Source organism: Seriola dumerili, unplaced genomic scaffold, assembly GCF_002260705.1.
Source record: "Seriola dumerili isolate Sdu_G_001 unplaced genomic scaffold, Sdu_1.0 BDQW01000017.1, whole genome shotgun sequence".
NCBI classification, from domain to species: domain Eukaryota; kingdom Metazoa; phylum Chordata; class Actinopteri; order Carangiformes; family Carangidae; genus Seriola; species Seriola dumerili.
Window position 1 is genome coordinate 5,913,634 of NW_019174272.1, and position 18,321 is coordinate 5,931,954.

Genomic DNA, 18,321 nt, shown 5'->3' on the forward strand with positions numbered 1-18,321 from the left:
TTGTGAAGTGTGTGCATAAGCAGGGTAACATGACGTCTTTTTCTCAGACTGATGTTTTACTCTAGGTTCATTTTCTTTTTCCTTCTTCCATTTTTTATGAATTGAACATGTGATAATACACAATCAGACTTTGTTGGATTCTGTGGAGGTTTCACTTAAAATGTTGTCATTTCTGTCTAAAATCTTCACCTGGAGTTCAAAATAAACAACACGTCCAGCATTTGAAGGCCCTGACAGGCTCTCCAAACAGAGGAGGAGGAAGACTGGGGTTAGGCAAAGAAAACACCAAATTTTAAAAGATTATATGCTCAAACTATTCTCCCATCCTGTGAGTGTGTGAGTGTGTGCTCCTCCATGGCCCCCTTGTCTACCATAACTTTTTCTCCAGACAGGAGAAAGCGAGCTACGCAGCACCCTGAGGAAAGAATGACTGAGCACCACAGAGACGAGATGGAAAGCAAAGATTCACTCCCAACTAAAACAAGTCCTAGACTGAGAAAAGAATTTATGTTCTACTCCTGCTTGTTTTCATTTTCTCTGAATTGCTCTCTCTGATGATAAGTACTGTTCAATTTTGTTAACACACATACACATACAAAGGAAAATCCCTATCCTCCCCTTTTAGCCCCTCTCTCCTCCTCCTCGTGTGGAATTCTGTGTCTGAGGAGTCACTCCTCTCTCCTGCTGTTCTGCTCATTGGTGAGTCTGCAGGGCGAGAGCTCTCCACCGAGGAATTCAACAGGAACTGCAGACGAAAAGGAGCTGGCTTCTTTCCCTAACACAGGAGGTGTAAATCCTGCAGTCTGAGGCCTCACCTGGCCTCTCTTATTGTCCCCCCTATCATCTTCTGTCTGAGCCCTGCACCTGTTCTGACTCGTCAGCCAGGTGAGGGGGATCCTCTGGCGTTCCGCTATTTTTTCAGCTGACCATAGCTGCAGGGCAATTAGGAACCCAGTCTATTCATTTGACTGGACTGCCTCTTTGCTCTGTATCTCTCTCTCTCTCTCTCTCTCTCTGTCTCTCTCTATAACCCACCTCCCTTCCCTCCCTGCCTATCCCTACCCCCCTCCCACTCCATCTCTGTCTAGCTCAGTCTGAGTCTGATTGACACTGTGGCTGTGGGGACTTGTGGAGCCACAGAGATTTCCCTGCTGGAGTTAAAGTGTGGATCACATGGAAAGGACACAGGGGAGGAAAGGGTGAAATATAAATCTTGTGGAGGATTGAGGAACTGGGTTGAGCGTTGGACGGCTGAGATAGAGAAACAAAAACTCCAAACCAAAGGATTCTGCAGTTGGAAGAGCAGCAGGTATGAAAAGCCAGACTGTGGTTGTGTCTGTGGCTCTGCTGGCCCTGTGCTGCCTGCTGATACCCAGAGGAGGGGAGAGTGCTGGGGGGATAGTTTCTCTCCGGCAGCCTGAAGGGGAAAATCAGGCAGGGGATCAGCTGCGAGACGAGTCCCTGGATGACCCAGAAAGTGAGCAAGGACTTGCAGAGGACCCACACCCACTGGGAAGCAGCAGCAAGGTCAAGAGAGACACAGAGGAGTCTGCGCAGGCAGGTGAGTGGAAAAACTTCACATTTTAACTATAGAAATACAGATATATTACACAGACAAGACTTCACAGCTGTTCAGGTGTGGTCTTGAGTTGTGACACGATGTGAACACAAACACACACCCATTTGTTCTGTGACAGCTCCAACAGGCATGGGAAAGTCCAAGTGCTCATCTGTCCACAACTACACAGCAGGGAATAAACTGGGCAAAAGGGATTTTACACACTCCAGACAAGAGAAGAAGAAGCATCTTGCAGACAGATTTTTATGATACTGACCTTTTCCCTGCCTCTGTTGCTGTAACTCTGCATGATTAATGCTCACTCTGGTGTACATTCAAGCTGAAAGAATGGGTTTCAATGACTAATACACATTAGTGATAAGCCTATTTTCTTTTCTTTCCTTCCGACTAAACTTCACATGTAATACACATCAGTCCAAACTAGCTCTTTAATGAGTCCCACTGATGGGTTTATTCTTTTGTGGTAAGATGTTGCTGAGGTGAGAGTGATATGTTTATTGAATATCTGGACAGATTTTGTCATTAAAACGGAACTGTGGTTAATGGAACACAACTAATGGAAAGAAAGAGAAGTGTTTTCCATGAAAGTGCCTCAGGACTTCAGACAGCCTCAGAAGGAAATACTAATGGACCTCAAGCAACCACTGAAATGCATCTGGCTGTCTGGATTTCCCCCCGGCTGTGTTGCGTGTTGACATCGTAGGAAAGAAATAACTGCAAAATCTCAGATGCATTGCTTATAAAGGATACACACAAAAATACAGACCATAATACATGAGCTTTGAGTTTTACTTTGGTACGCAATATGAAAGTGCTTTCATCGATTAATAAATTGTGATCTAATTGGTATTGGCAGATTGTGACCTGCAAAGACACTGTTGGTCTCTATTACTTGATGATAAGGGACTTGTCTGAGAGGGAATTAAGAAAAAAGATAATAATTTACTGTACACACATACTTTTAGTGTATTTGCTTAATTTGCTTCGAACCAAAAGTTGACTGAATGAGCTTTGGAAAATTTCTTTCTGCTCTTGTTTTTCCTCATCTTTCCAGGTATTTCGGGCAGAGTGAGGAGAGCACCAGAGGAAGGAAAAAAGAAGAAGAAGGACAAGAAGAAGAACAAAGAGCCAAAGGACCCCAACGCCACCAAAAAGCCCAAAACTGACAAGAAGGGAAAGAAGAAGGACAGGCAGACAACAACCACAACTCTACCACCAACCACCACAGGTGAGGACATGACGGAGCAGTGAGCTAAGTCTGAACTTGAATGACTCGGACTTGAATGAATGTTGTTGACCTTGTGTCTGTTTGGTGCCTCAGCGATCCCGACTGAACCGCCCACTGAACCTGAGCCATACACCGACTACCCCTATCCTGATGTTGGTGAGTGACACACACTTAGGAACTGTATGAAAATGACTGGGCTGGGGAGGGGGGTAAAATCTTCCATTTCAGTTTGTAGATTTGCAAGCCCCCCCATAGCCTCATTAATATTCTGTTACCCTACCCATGAAAAAAACTGCAACAGTCTCCCCTTAATATCAATATAAAATATAGTACAGGGTACAACCCTTTCCACCAAAAAGCCAAAGCATGAAGAATTTAAAGGGGAACTCCACCCATGTCACACATCAAAGTTTGTTTACTGGTCTTACTGCTGTATAAAAGTCATTTAAAGCCAGTTGTGGGTCCAGTAGGAGCTCCAGACTCAAATCTGATTAAGAATGTGAGTCAGTGTCAGTTGGGACTAAAGACTACAAGTTTGAAAATAAGAAATGTGGAGGTGAGGGGTTAGAAAGAAGTGATTTTTAGCAGACCTCTGTAACCCACTCCTCATGTGGGCTTAAAGCTACCAGCTCGAGTGTACATTAGCTGCTACTAGCGTAACACGTCCAAATCTCTGACTTACTTGTGGGTAATGTAGGTGTCAGATTTCATTTAGAAGAAGAATTTGTGGAATAAATAAGACAATATCTCTGGTTCTGTTGCATTGATGTTGTTTATTTTTTTAAACAGTCCATTGTGTATCCAACAATGTTGTACCCGTGTTATGCTAAATTGGTGGAGTACTTTAGGATGCTTTAATTAAATTAAACCTTAATGTGTTTGTGAAATAATGACCATTTTATGTGCAAAAATAGAAGTGGAATTAGCTTGAAATTTATCACAAACATAACAAAAGGCTGAAGATGAATCATAATACGGTCCTCCTACTACTACATTTATTATGATGTGTAAATAAATCCCTGAAACTGAGACATGTCCTCTGCTTCTTGCAAAGTACGCCTCCATCAAACCTCCCCTTCAGCTGACCTTCCTTTCACGTGTAGTTTCCGTACAGTATCTTAGAAATGTTAGGTGCTGTACAGGAGGTCATTCTGTTTGTAGTTTTGCATATTTCAGTCATTCCCCATTTAAAAACATAAATAGTGTAAAATAAAGGTAAATATAAATGCAAGCTTGAAAACCATACAAAATATTTTTGTCCAGACATTTGAGCCTGCCATCAGTCAGTTTTTCCATCTGTTTCTCCGTCAGACAATGATTACTGGAAACCGGACGATGACTACTGGGAGGTTGATCCCACACCATCCAGGCCTCAGCCTGAGACTGAGACCACAGATCTTCCATATGATGACTGGAAGCTAGAGGAGGAAGACCCAGCCGCTCCTGTAACAGATGCCTACGAAGACTACTGGAAACCAGATGAGAAAGAGCCGTCCACCACAGTGCCAGATGCCTACGACGACTATTGGAAACCAGACGAGAAAGAACCATATCCTCCTGTGACTGATAACTATGATGCTTACTGGGAAGAAGTGGAACCAACGCCTCCTGCTCCTGAGGTTGATGGGAAAGCTGGGACAGATGACAATGATTACTGGGATGCCACATGTATGTCTAAGTCTTTGTTTTTCTCTGCTTTGTTTTGATCCAGGATGTTTGTGGGGTGACAGTTTATGAAACACGAATAGGATGTGATGAAACTGTAATGATCTCTGTGGGGAAATCACTGGGGGTCATTGCAACAACAAAGAAAAAAGATCTGAGTACAGATTGAATTAGGGTTCAACCAAAGTGATGGTTTTGAAATTTGATTTTGATAAAGACAACCACAATTTACTCAACTTTAGGACCAACTAGATGTGTCAACTCAGTTTAAGAACATATACTGTTTATATAATGGAGTTGAGACTTTGGTGCATGCCACTGGCAAGCATACACTGAAAGGCTAACCCAAGGCTAATTTATTTGCTGGCTAATTAGCTAGTTAACGAGCTAAGATAACAAGCCAGGTATGGTGAGTGCAGACATCAAGCCAGACCTGCTAAGTAGTGCTAATATATACTGGAATTTCACTCACCTCAAAAAACATCACAGACTTCCTTATGTTGGGATAGTCTATTAGCCGCACAGCAAGCCATATTATTAGTACGATATTTGCATAAAAAATCAACCAAGAGGTCACATTCAGTTACTCGAATTAGCTGAGGTGGTGCCTTGCAGAGAGCTAGCTGACTGTGATGGCCCCCACCTCTCAATGTGGCCACACCCTCAATTATGAGTAACTTTAAGCCCTAATCAAATTTAAATGTGTGAGTTATGTATAAATTCACCCCCCATACAGTTGTCATGAAGGGGGGAAGTTAACTGTAGAGACTAAAACTGTTTTGTTACTAGCCTGTAAACTGTTATTTTCTGCTGTTGGGCATTTTAACATGACAGTCTATGAGAACTTACTTTTTGCAGCCAACCTCAAGTGGCAATTGGAGGAACTGCAGTTTTAGGCACTTCTGTGTTAGCTTCAGAGTTTGTCACTTACTTTTACTGTTTTGCCGACAGCCACATCCAAACCTGAATCAATAGATCCTGGCTTTTTAATTTTGATCAGAGACATCATGTAACTCTGTCACATGTAGAAATAGTTACATAAACCTTAAATTAGTGGAAAGATGGCTTTCTGGAGAATTTTAACCCGAACACGGTGCATTCTGGGTAGTGGTTATGCAATAAGTTAACAATGCTTCTAACATCTTGATTAATGATCAGCTGGATATTTGTCAACACAATCACCATGTAGTTTCTAAAAATGGCTCCACATACTAAAGAACACAAGATAACAGAACTGTTGTAACATTGTGAAGAACAGTTTGTGATAAATCACAAATTATTATGATATCTGATATATATGATATATATCACTCACTGTTGTTGAAGCAAGAGACTGGCTTGGTTCATTTCCACAACTGAAATTTTTACCAAATTGTTTTTTTTCTTCCTTTGAACAACTTGCAATCCACAGTCTTTTTTACAGTGAAAAAAAAAGGCAGCGTCTGTGAGTCTGTGGCAACAGAGGGTAATTCATTGACATCCAGTGGCTGAAACTGAAGACATAATCTTCCAAATACAGCCCCCTGATAATCTCAACAGATTGTTGTACCCTTTTCAAACAAGGCTGAATAACTAATACCATGCAGACTTCATGCTGAAAACATTTACGACCGTTGCTATCTCTTCCAGCCTCCGACCACCTGAAGTCAGCAGTGACTTAACAGATTTTTCCACAGGATCAGATGCTGGAAACAGTGTGTCGTTCGGTTCTGTGACACTCGTCTGGACCGGACCGGACGTGCTCTCATTACTCTGTGTTTCCAGCATATGTACTGTACCTCTGTTCATCCAGCATTTCCACTGACCCATCACGATGCCTTTTCTATTACATTCTCCTGTTTCTCAGTCGGCTTCTGACACAAATAATCCCTTTGTTTGACCTTCTCATTTCTTTCCACTCTTGCAGTTGAGGTGCCAGATAATCTTCCATTCCCTGATGGTAAAGAGGTCAGCCCTGAAATCATAGTAGAAACTCTACCAGGTAACTGCTGTCACTCAGACATGTTAGAAATTCAATCAATCAGTTTGTCAATTTTCCAATCAGCCAGTTAACATGTTAGAAATCCCCACCTAAAGTTGAGATGCACAATGAAATGTCCATACCATCTGTGCCTTTAGGCCGGGAGCAGATGAGAAATCATGAGTGATTCAGCACATGGGAATAACATTGTAGTGTGTCTGTGAACTAACCTGCCCTACTTTTCAAACAGGAGTGGATGGGTTTGCTTGGTTCCACACAGTCAACAAAATTTTCCATAGTTTTGTTGTGGAGTTTAAAAAAAAAGCAGCCCTGTCTTCAGATTACAACCGTGTTATGATTCTTGTAAATGTAAATTAAAGGTTTAACAACTTAATTACGTGGTGGGTGTTGCAGTGGCATCCAAACAGAGAACACTTGTTGTGGTTGAATAAGCCAGGGCTGTAATAACCTGTAAAACTTTGCAGATTAAATCATGTAATCTCATAAAATCTCACTTTTAATGTGGCGGTGCCTGTGAGTGACTGGCTGAATCGTCTGACTTCATGTTCGTTTTTTTGTTTTTGTTTTTTACACAGAGGAGCCCACAGCTACTTCTCCCTATGAAGGGACGTGGTATGATGACTACGATGAATATGGAATGAGTATGGGAGAACACACACTCTCACACACACACACACACACACACACACACACACACACACACACACACACACACACACACAAATACAAATGTTTTATATCAGCTCTGCTAGTTAAGCTGAAGTGAGGCTTCTGCCAACAAAGTAAACAATATAGAAAAGAGATAAACAGCAGCCAGGTCATTTATAAAAGTTCCATTGTGAGATTTTTACTGTTTATGGTTCCTAATGTCTTACGAAAACTCAGAAGTACCAGGATATACACTGCTGTACATGGGGCTGGTGTGTTTATATTGCTATAAAATTGTTCATGATTTTCTTATTTTCCACAGGGAGAAAAGAAGATGAGACTGATGAAAAATGGATAGAGAAAGAGAGAGAGAGAGCCAAAAAGGAGAGAGAGAGGGAAGAGAAAGGTAAGGAAACTCAGATGTGGGTTCTTATATAACGCTACTCTGCACTCTCATGTCAGCCTACATGAGATAGTGTAGTTGCCAAAGCAAAGAACATGGGCTGTGACCTAAGTGCCAAAGTAGTAACAGATAACAGCTCAAAGGTGCTCGCTCACTCCCTTGGATCACATTTCTGTTTATAAGGGAATGCAGATGTGATTTCCCACCATACTAATATCAGCAGGCCTTTGGTACTTGCTTTAACTTGCATGACAGGAACAAAAGTTCATACTTCCAAAACAAAATGGAGATTAGGCCTGTAAAAAAAAAAAAGTTGAGAAATCTCTTGTGAACAGGACTGAAAGCAAAGAGGGTGAGAGGGGGAGGTGATGAACCGCATGCAGTGGATTAGTGTGAGTGATAAAGAAAAGAGACAACAGGGGAGAGGATGTTGTAATGTAGGAGTCTTAAGTATTCACATCACATTCAGCTTTTTTTTTTTTTTTGCCACGTGTCTGCTGTGTGCAGTGAGGTTGGGCTGGTGGCTGAGGAGTCGAGCCTGGAGCCGATGATATATAACACTGTCGGGACTGGTGTCAATAGGGCACTTCCTGTGTGCGCGGATCACTGCAGATCTGGGTTTAAAGTGAAAAGCATTTTTAGCTAACTTGGAGCTTAAGTTTAGAGATGTTTCTGAGGCTTGTAACCTCATGTGTAGCACCGAAACACAAAAGCAGATGTGTGTCTGCACATGCATGTGTCGTGTGTTAATGTGTGTATCTTTATTTGCGCTTGTGCAGAGAAAGAGAGAAGTGCAGTAGGTGGGTGAGCTTATGACAATGTGTCCCACTGTCAGAAAGACTTCTGGCAGTCATACTATAAACTAATAAATAATGATAGTGATAGATGGGGTTCTTCTTCAATAGTAAGCTCTCTGGGTCAAGATGATCTGAGTTTGATCAGAGCACACTCAGACTTCGGAGGAAACTCACAACATCTGGGGGGTGTTTTTGTTTCTTTTACTGCTCTCCAGCTCTCAGGTCCTCTTGGGGATTCTTGGCAAATAACATTTTCATAATAATGATGAGTTCCTAGATCATTTCTGGGCAGAGAGAGAGAGAGAGAAAAATATTCAGCCAAGACAGTGCAATTTATTTGACATTAAGACTGTTTTTCTGATCTCTGCCAGAGAGAGCGCAGAAGCTGAAGGAGGCGGAGGAGCGGGCCAGGAACAGACCACGTGTCTTCAAAGAGCCAAAGAGTAAGTCAACATATTTTTAATACTGGAGAACATTGTATAAGCTTTGCTAATACAATTAACCTGACGTTTGATTTTCTCTGTCGTGTGTCTGTGTACGTGGCAGAGTGTCCTCCCCTGGGGATGGAGTCCCACAAGATCGAGTCAGACCAGCTTTCAGCCTCCTCTATGTCTCAGTATAGTTTTTCCCCTCAGAGGGCGCGCCTCAACATGCAGGTACACAATCAGACAAGGACTCCGCTGGTCTGAATACTTATATACACCACAGCCATCACTTACATACTGCCAGGCCTTGAAATAAACACCAGCCACGTGTTGGAAAATAATAACTGCTATTACAAAGTCTGTCACTTCCAGCAGCTGCTTTGAAAGTTTATGTTACAGTCTACTTTTTTAGCAGCTAAGTAATTAGATCAGCTGATAAATGTTTTTACTCCAAGCTATCACAGCATCTGTAATGTGTGTGCAGAGTATACATTTACACAAAGGTAGATATGCAGTTTGTGTCACTCAGTCAAAGGACCCAGCAGCATGTGCTCTGGCCTCTGTGGTTCCCAGGGCTCTGACGATGAGGATGACATGAGAGGTGGAGCGTGGTGTGCAAACTCAGAGGACAGAATCCACTGGTTTGAGATAGATGCTCGCAGGGGGACAGAGTTCACCGGAGTCATTACTCAGGGACGAGACTCCTTGAATGAGTAAGACACACACACACACACACACACACACATATATATAAACACATGAATGCAATTCATCTTCCGTTCCTAAATTCAACATGTTGCCCGCATGTTGTCTTGTTGCAGGGGCGACTTCGTGACGTCCTACTTCCTGGCTTTCAGCAATGACAGCAGAGAATGGACCACCATCCATGATGGATACGCTGACTGGGTGAGTTCAGCATAAATCATCTCACTACCCTGGGCACCATGTATGATGTCTCCTCCCTCTTTCCCTGACTCACTTTCCTCTCGTCCAGTTGTTCTTCGGAAACAGTGATAAGGACACTCCAGTGATGAACCAGTTGGCAGAGCCTGTGCTGGCCCGCTACATCCGGATCATCCCCCAGAGCTGGAACGGCTCTCTGTGCATGAGGCTGGAGGTCCTAGGCTGCCCCCTGCCTGGTGAGCTTCACACACACACGCACGACCGCACGCACGCACACACGCACACACGCACACGCACACACACACACACACACACACACTAAAACAAACAAAATTAATAATCCATTTTTATTGCCTCACAGATCCAGTTGACATTCAGTACAGGCAAAATGAAGTGACTCCAGTGGATTACTTGGAGTTCAAACATCACAGCTACTCAGAGATGGTTGCAGTGAGTATCCCTGCACACGGGCCCCTGAACGTCTTCCACAGGAAACCCTCAGCTGTTTTTCAGACGTCTAAAACAAAACAATTTCCCAGGAACAATTAAACCCTGAGCGAGCTGCTTTAATCTATTTTAATGTAAAATGATATTAAAACCCCCGCAGAGGGCCTCTTTCTCTTTCTCTCACAGTTAGGCATTTCAACCACTAGAGGGCAATCCATGAGCCGTCTCATAAATAATGTGTAAATATAATGATACAGTTTCCTGTTTCCATCATCTCACAGCTTATGAAGTCAGTGAATGAGGAGTGTCCCAACATCACCAGCATCTACAGCCTGGGCCGCAGTTCCAAGGGACTGGAAATCATGGCCATGGTCATCTCTGGCAACCCGACAGAGCACGAAATAGGTGGGAATATGTTTAAATGACCATGAAACAGGCAGATAGAACTGATTTGTTAAATTGCTTGTATTGTATTGTATTTCATTATGCACTAACAATAGCAAAATGAAATCCTAAAAGCATGTTTTCATTCCAAGCAGATGTAATACCAGCTGTTTTCTCTCAGACTTTCTGAACCTGAAAAGCTGATTGGTTGAAATTTAAACCTGAGGAGTGTTGGATCTCGGTGGCACCACCCGTGATTCCAGGAAATCCTAATAAACACCAGGTGGAAGTCAGCAGATTATGGTTAACAGACAAACAGCTACAGTCTCCTCCGTCTGTCTGCAGGTGAGCCGGAATTTCGCTTCACGGCAGGTCTCCATGGAAACGAGGCGGTGGGTCGGGAGATGCTTCTGCTTCTTATGCAGTACCTGTGCAAAGAGTACAAAGACAGAAACCCCAGAGCCCAGCAGTTGGTGGAGGGAATACGCATCCACCTGGTGCCCTCGCTCAACCCTGATGGACACGAAGAAGCTTTTAAAGCCGTGAGTGAAACAACTTTAGTTTCTAATTAAGAGGCAAAAAGAGAAACAAACAGGAAATGACAGTGATTTGTAGTGCACTTGTGGTCTTAAATGATTTAGCCGAACCTGTCCTTTATCCAATTTCTCCTTCTGCAGGGATCAGAGCTGAGCAGCTGGACCACCGGACACTACACTGAGAACGGTTTTGACATCTTCCAGAACTTCCCTGACCTGAACAGCATCCTGTGGGATGCTGAAGATAAGGGCATGGTGCCCAAACTCACCCCCAACCATCACGTAGCCATACCAGAGAACTTTGAGGCCAACAGCTCGGTAAGGAGAAGTCGCTAATCAAACATGCTGAGGAATAAGACCTCCAGATCTGGACTGTTCAGAGGACAACAGCAAAAAATCTATAATATTTCAAAATACACTGTGCTTTCAAGTGTTTTTTTTTTTTTTTACTATGAAATGCTTCTACAAGACCTTTGATTTCTTATAAAAGTGTATTTGATGGCAAAAATGAGTGTATACTGTTCTTAAATGGGGCTTCCCTCCACTATTTGGGTGATCCCAATCTTCTTTTCCTCCAGATTGCTGTGGAAACCAGGGCCATAATCTCCTGGATGAAAAGCCATCCATTTGTGTTGGGTGCAAACTTCCAGGGCGGGGAGACAATTGTGGCCTATCCTTATGACAGCTTGCGTCTCAACAAGCCTGACCAGAGCCAGAAACCCCACAGCCGCAAGAAGAGACAGTACGACTGAACTCTCTCCAGCTCCCTCTCTGTTCTTTTCTTGTTCCCCTGCATTACACACATTTATTTCCTAAATTCTCACTTTTCCTCCTCCTCCTTTCTCCTGCTGTGGTTACAATCAAGTGAAATAGATCATCTAGAATAATTTCTTACAGGTATGAGGAAGAAGGTTTTGATGTGACGGAGTGGGGAAGGGGCTACCAGGAGGAGCCAGAGGAAGACTGGAGAAGTAGGGGATACTCGGAGCCAGAGGAAGACAGGAGGGGTCAAGGCTATGAGCATGGCTACGAGCATGGCTACGACCACGGCTACGACCACGGCTATGACCAGAGTTACAACCAAGGTTACGGCCACAGAGAGGAAGAGGAGGACGACACAGGAAGAAGCGCCGGCTACCAGTACGCTGAGCCTGAGGATGAGCCTCGGGTGATTGCTGATGAATCCCTCTTCAGGTGGCTGGCTGTCTCCTACGCCTCCACACACCTGACCATGACGCACAACTACCACGGCTCCTGCCACGGAGGCAACTCAGCAGGGGGGCAGGGCATTGTCAACCGGGCCAAATGGAAGCCAATCACAGGCAGTAAGTAGAGGCCTGTGGGGTTAGTTTAACTGTCTGCATATGTTTATAACACACCCTGGTGGACAATTTGTGCATTGCAAGCTCTGAGGTTAATGTTTGTGCGTGTACTTCCCTCTAGGTATGAATGACTTCAGCTACCTGCACACCAACTGTTTTGAGCTGTCCATATTCCTGGGCTGTGATAAGTTCCCTCATCAGAGTGAGTTGGCGTATGAGTGGGAGAAGAACAGAGAGGCGATGCTCATCTTCATGGAGCAGGTCTGTAGCACACACTTACACTTACTCACAGCATACAGACATGAACATGCTGAAGAATTGCTTTTATTTACCCTCAGCATTACTCAGTTACTCTGCTTTAAGTAACACTTGGTCAAAAGTAACACCTCCTACAGTATGTGTAATTATATTTGGCCAATGTGAACAGCACAATAAGACAACCTGACCAGTTCAATTTACCAACCAAGCCCTTTCATATCTAGTGGGATGGTTTTATGGATGGGAATCTCAGTCCATCCTATCATTCAGCCCGCTGCGTTGACCACCCCTCTCAGCCACCGTATTCTCCCTCTCTGTCTAGGTGCATCGTGGCATCAGGGGCATCGTGAAGGATCAGCAGGGGAACCCCATTGCAAACGCCACTGTGTCTGTAGAGGGGATAAACCATGACGTCACCACAGGTCTGAAGAAACACCTCCACTCTATTCCCATTCCTGAGGCTCATCATATGTTTTAAGTTTTTAGTACCCTCTGCCCTTAAAACAAAATGTTGTTTGTCCCCTCCTTTCAATTGTAGCTCCAACAGGAGACTACTGGAGGATGCTGAACCCAGGGGAGTACCGTGTGACGGCTCGAGCTGAGGGCTTCTCCCCTGTGACAAAACTCTGTGTGGTGGGTTATCAGTCAGGAGCGACCGCCTGCACCTTCAACCTGGCCAAGTCCAACTGGGACCGCATTAAACAGGTAAGGCCTTGCCATCCTGACCTGACCACCCCCTCAATACATGTCATTCTAGTACTTAAAAAAAGCAATGTCTCAATTTATCTGCAGATCATGGCCCTCCATGGAAACAAGCCAATTCGACTCAGCTACAGCAACAACAGAGTACAGTATCCCTCAGTTGTTAACGGCAACAGGCATGTGGTTGACAGCAACAATGGGTATTCACAGAATTCACGACTCAGCGCTGAGCGGCAGAGGAGGCTCAGGATAGCTCGTCTCCGTCGCCTTCGGCAACAGAGATTAATGAGGCTAAGATCGACGACGTTACCCCCGACGACAACAACAACAACAACCACCACCACCACCACCACCACCACAATTCCCACAACACCAGAGACCACCACATCCTGGTACGACTCGTGGCTCATAATGGAGGGACAGTCCTCAACACCTGGCGGGTTCACAGACTCCATCCTGGATTATAACTACGAGTACAAGATCGATGACTATTAAACCAAACACACACACACACACACAGCCTGTTTCTGTAAACAACCGTCCTCTCCTACTTGTAGTTCTCACTGCCTTGTTGTACTTGGAGCAGGTTGATAAAAAAAAATGTTTAAAAAAAATCACGAGGAGTCCTGTCTTTGTATGACATATAAGCAATGGGAATGTACAGAATATTAACTCTATTAATTGTATAAAGATAGTGTATCTATTACTTAACACTTGAAACATTGCCTCTTCACAGAAACTGACCCCATTAATGAAAGGTATCATTTCAGTTTGACAGTTCACACTGTGTTTTTCTTGACTCATTATTCTGTCTTTTTTTTTTTCTTATGAAATGTTTATTGTGGATGCACATTACAAAAAAAAAATGTCATGACATTTTTTTTTAACTTCAGAGCTGAATTATTTACAGTCTTCAACCATGGCAGAAATATTTTTTTTATAGTATGAACAGTCGCTAAAAAGGTGTGTAAAGCATTTATTAACAGTTGGTAACAGAGTCAGAGGAGGGAAAGTGTCTTCTGTCACACAGCTGGGGTAGAAGAGTTATTTTTCAAATAAAGGCTTGTTAATACAAAACGCTTGTGTTCTTTTTTGTCAGCACTTTCTGTGAACACTGATTTCTATCTATATCAGTGCTGTTTATGTTTTACAATCCTATTCAGAAAGCTCACCTTAGAAGGAAACATTATAATAAACCTTATAAGGCCATTTTAACAGCAATTTGTTGACCTTCATGATACCAGACAGCAATAGGACTGTAATTGCTGGCCCCATGTGGGTTTGATTGTCTCTAGTCTTGTCTACAGTTTTGTCTCTAGTCAATACATGAGTAGTGTCCAAGAAGTCTCAGCATGTTGTACTGTGTGTGGATATGGACCCTCAGTGACTGATGTTCATTTCACTTTCCTCATCCTCGTCAACGGAGAAGGCAGAGAAGCTGACTGGCTCACATTCAAGAGTGCGTAAATTGACCAGGCATGCTGTTTGGGTGCTGCTGAAATCTGGGACAGTAACCAACAGGACTTCCTGGCCGTCAGCACCTGGCAGGAACAGAAGAAGAAATACACTGACACAAGAGTGGAAGGGAGGGAAACAGTTCAAATGGAATACGTCTGAAATAATGTAAATATTTTATCCATTTGGAGTGTAAAGAAAGACCATAGCGATCACCCAACAAGTTTCTTAATGAAGACATTACACACTGACCTTTGATGAGCTTGGACTCAAAGGTTGGGGCGTTGCCACTGAAGTAAACATGGGGACACTCTTCAAAGATGAAAGGGTCTTTTTGGTAAAATGGGTAACAACCTGACACAAAATGTAAAGAAAGCAGTGTGAATAACTTGAAGCCATATCAGCCAGAAAATGTGTGTTTTATCCTGCATCAACCTGTCTGACTAACCGAGAGTATCAGGTGCAGTAGGGGCCAGGTGTCTGAGCCGCAGCGTTTCCTCCAGTATTTCCAGGTGACTGTCCATGCTGCTGTACTTTTGAATGTCAGACACATTCTGGCCTGATGTGCCCAGGAACCTTTAGTGGAAACAAACGAAAACAGAGTCCTAAGCATATCTGCACACTAACTTTAGATTAAACGTTAAATTCGAGAAGGCAGAGTGCATGTGTGTGGTGGGGCTCACCTCACTCCGTCAAAGTTAGCCTGGTATGGATTGGATGCCAGCTGTAGAGTGGGGTACACTGAGGACAGGGGGAACATGCAGCGATGGAGAGGCTGCTGCGGGAGAGTGTAGTTGGTGGGGTCATATTGGCCCGGCATTACATCCACAGGAACAGAGGCCTGGAACAGCATGAGGGAGTGACACATAACATTAGAGACCATAATGTTACCTCAGTGGTACTCTGAACTTACAAGTAAAGTCATATTTTCTGTCATACCCTAAAAACTTAAGGTAAAGTTTTTACCTTTTCCCCCAGACTCATACTAGCTCTTCCTTAACTTCAAACACCACTTTCTTTGCACTTCTCTCATTTCTTTATCAACTTATCTGGCGCTATCTGATTAATCCTTTTGTCTGCAAAACATCCCAAAACAGTCATCTGTCCATCTTGATGTCAACTCATTTTATATAATTCTAAACAAAATTGTGAAAATAAAATGAAAATATACACTCAGTTCCCCCTGGCTAAAACTAATGTAGTCTAATGCAACAGTCCAGTAATAAATCCTCCTCTGTAAAGGTTATAATATTTAGTTTGTGTTGAAACTGTTTCAGAGAGGTGTTGATTCAGCTTTGTGGTAATTTTGGAAGCTGCAGTTTATGGTGCTGTTGAACTGTGTTGTGTTATCTGGACAGGTGTTTCCATTATTTTGTCCACTCCATTCATATCAATGAGAGGAGGCTGAATAAGGACAAACTGCAGCCTCCAAAACAACCATAAAGTTAGCAACAAATCAACACCTCTCTGAAACAGTTGCAACACAAACTGAACATTATAACCTTCATGAGAGTTGGATTTATTACAAGGTTTTAGCTAGGTGGACATAAATAAACTTCCAACTGAGTGTAAGTACACACATACAACCTCACAGAGCAGATGTAGACTCACCACCAGCTGAAGCAGCAGCTCATCCAACAGACGAATGGCCTCCACGCTTCCAGCCTGAGTCTTCTTGGTGAGATATTTAGCCTGAAAACAGAAGGAGGGTAAAACAGTACTTGATATATTTGTACATCGATATCTGTTCTCTTCTTTACCTAAACAGTAAGACTATAGACATAATCAAACGTGTGTCAAGGTTAAATAAGTTCCAGTCACCTTCGTTGATGCATCCTTGTCTTGGGTACTTTGGCTCAGGAGGTTTCCAGCCAGTAGGACCCTGGAAATTGTCGCTGCGCCACTCTGCTCCCCCTGGTCACCAAGCTGACCGGTTACCATGTCAACCAGCAACTGCAGCCCCAGCATGCTGTCGGCATGAGTACTGCCAAGACCAAGTCCTGAGGCCAGAAGCACAAACCTGAATGAAGACAGACAAGGCCATTAGCATCTCTGATCACAGAAGGCTGGTATTTAAGTTCTGTAGGTGTATGTGTGTGTGGGTTCACCTGTCTGAGCTGAGCGCAGGTCTTGCTGTCTGCAAAGGGAGATCAGCTGTGCAAAAGTCCTCAACTGTGAACTTCCCATCGTTCCTCTCAGCTCCATATATTGCAACAATGCTTCCTGAGGGAGAAAACAGAAAATGGCATGACGTACAAGAGACATGTCCAGAGACGATTTGATCATCATGTGACATCCTGAAAAGAAACCTGACCTGTCACACACTTGTCTCTGTCGATTTTGCCCTCTAGTTTAATCCTCTGGAGCTCATCCTCCAGAATCAGCTCATCCGTTTCACTGATGTATTTGGCTCGTGCAGGCTGGGGCAGCAGGTTGTGCTAAAAGAGAAAGGCAAACATAAAGATGGTACATGATACTTCCCAGAGAGCTGATTTCATTTCACCTATGATTCAGGGGGTCAGCTGGTGAATTCATCATGTGTGCCAACCTCTTCGCTGATCTCTTTCAGAATAGATGGCTGCAAGTCCATACGCTTGAACAAGGTGCCCACAATGCAACACTGCTCTCCTGTCTGAAGATCACACAACTTCCTGATAAGCACATCTGATCCTGGCCGAGACAGAAAAAGACAAACAGATGAGAAAACGCATGAACATAACAGAAAAGGCTCCTCGGGTGTGGGTTTAAAACATGTCCTGAGCTTACCCCACTTCTGCTGGGCTCTCTCTGACAGCAGCGGCCTCATCTGCATGAGTCGTGCTGCGTAAATATGAGCATACTGCCGACTGAAACTTCTATCCCCAATTCTGTAGCGCTCGGAGCAGGGACTGTAGGCCAGCGACATCCTCTCAAACACCGGCCCCTGGTCATCGGAGGCAGGGCGGCAGAGCAGAGAGGAGCCCTCCTTCTGGGCGCTGAGGTCGGAAAACATGACTGTCCTGAAGCAGCGACAGAGGAGAGATTAGCAGAAATGCATCTTCTTCGTTACATGCACACTTTATAACTGTCCTCTCGTTTATGAAGTGATTTTAACAGGCTAGCAGGTCCAGGTTTTAGCCAGGCGTAAATGACAGCATGTCAAAACATGTCGACTGTCGGTGTATCGGTAATCAAACAGATTTAACAACCTTACCCTTGAAGGACGAAAGTCAAGCTTCAGCTGTTGCCAGTCTTAAATTGGGATTTAAGTTATATTTTACGCTCGTTCTCTTTCTCTTTATATTTTGTTCCTTGTGAGAGAGCCAAAGAAGCAATTCCCGCGAAATCACCCGCTCAACATCGCCGGAGTTTTCAAGGCTATTCTCGCGAGAGGAAAATAGGCTGTTGGAGAACTGCAGCAACCAACACAAAAACCAAACGTACCGCAAACCTTAATGGCAACGACCTAAGCCTACATCAGTTTTAACAGGCAAGGATACATGCTGATCGTGAATGATATAACATAAAAAATAAAATAAAAATAGACCAGTCTTTTTTGTTATTTTTCTCGCACCGTCGCACAGAGACTACGTCACGAAGTTATATACG

The 18,321-nt window shown here is 43.7% G+C and overlaps 2 protein-coding genes across 2 annotated transcripts; one reads left to right on the forward strand and one right to left on the reverse strand.

Moving 5' to 3' along the window:
- The first annotated feature begins 706 nt into the window (after positions 1-706).
- On the forward strand, positions 707-13,791 carry LOC111231937 (inactive carboxypeptidase-like protein X2). The gene is made up of 22 exons (XM_022759227.1): positions 707-1,561; positions 2,634-2,807; positions 2,901-2,963; positions 4,119-4,475; positions 6,379-6,453; positions 7,029-7,094; positions 7,424-7,507; positions 8,673-8,744; positions 8,848-8,957; positions 9,300-9,439; positions 9,548-9,632; positions 9,721-9,865; positions 9,991-10,079; positions 10,358-10,481; positions 10,806-11,002; positions 11,138-11,314; positions 11,575-11,738; positions 11,894-12,321; positions 12,440-12,579; positions 12,899-12,998; positions 13,115-13,281; positions 13,369-13,791. The coding sequence occupies exons 1-22, from the start codon at positions 1,312-1,314 to the stop codon at positions 13,771-13,773; spliced, it is 3,612 nt and encodes a 1,203-aa protein (XP_022614948.1). The 5' UTR covers positions 707-1,311; the 3' UTR covers positions 13,774-13,791.
- Positions 13,792-14,644: 853 nt separating this feature from the next.
- pold2 (DNA polymerase delta 2, accessory subunit) lies at positions 14,645-18,263 on the reverse strand. The gene is made up of 11 exons (XM_022759240.1): positions 17,927-18,263; positions 17,500-17,732; positions 17,282-17,403; positions 17,048-17,171; positions 16,842-16,956; positions 16,555-16,753; positions 16,345-16,425; positions 15,417-15,574; positions 15,182-15,309; positions 14,986-15,087; positions 14,645-14,819 (listed from the first exon to the last, which is right to left on the reverse strand). The coding sequence occupies exons 2-11, from the start codon at positions 17,723-17,725 to the stop codon at positions 14,659-14,661; spliced, it is 1,416 nt and encodes a 471-aa protein (XP_022614961.1). The 5' UTR covers positions 17,726-17,732; positions 17,927-18,263; the 3' UTR covers positions 14,645-14,658.
- Positions 18,264-18,321: the final 58 nt, after the last annotated feature.

What these genes read in the sequence shown, in the direction of transcription:
- LOC111231937 (XM_022759227.1), top strand. Translation starts at nt 1,312, where the DNA reads ATGAAAAGCCAGACTGTGGTTGTGTCTGTGGCTCTGCTGGCCCTGTGC. An exon ending in CATAGTAGAAACTCTACCAG is followed by an intron (nt 6,454 to 7,028) that starts GTAACTGCTGTC and finishes TTTTTTACACAG; the next exon opens with AGGAGCCCACAGCTACTTCT. An exon ending in ACTGGGACCGCATTAAACAG is followed by an intron (nt 13,282 to 13,368) that starts GTAAGGCCTTGC and finishes ATTTATCTGCAG; the next exon opens with ATCATGGCCCTCCATGGAAA.
- pold2 (XM_022759240.1), bottom strand. Translation starts at nt 17,725, where the DNA reads ATGTTTTCCGACCTCAGCGCCCAGAAGGAGGGCTCCTCTCTGCTCTGC. An exon ending in ACAAGGATGCATCAACGAAG is followed by an intron (nt 16,426 to 16,554) that starts GTGACTGGAACT and finishes TTCTGTTTTCAG; the next exon opens with GCTAAATATCTCACCAAGAA. An exon ending in GCTAACTTTGACGGAGTGAG is followed by an intron (nt 15,310 to 15,416) that starts GTGAGCCCCACC and finishes TTTCCACTAAAG; the next exon opens with GTTCCTGGGCACATCAGGCC.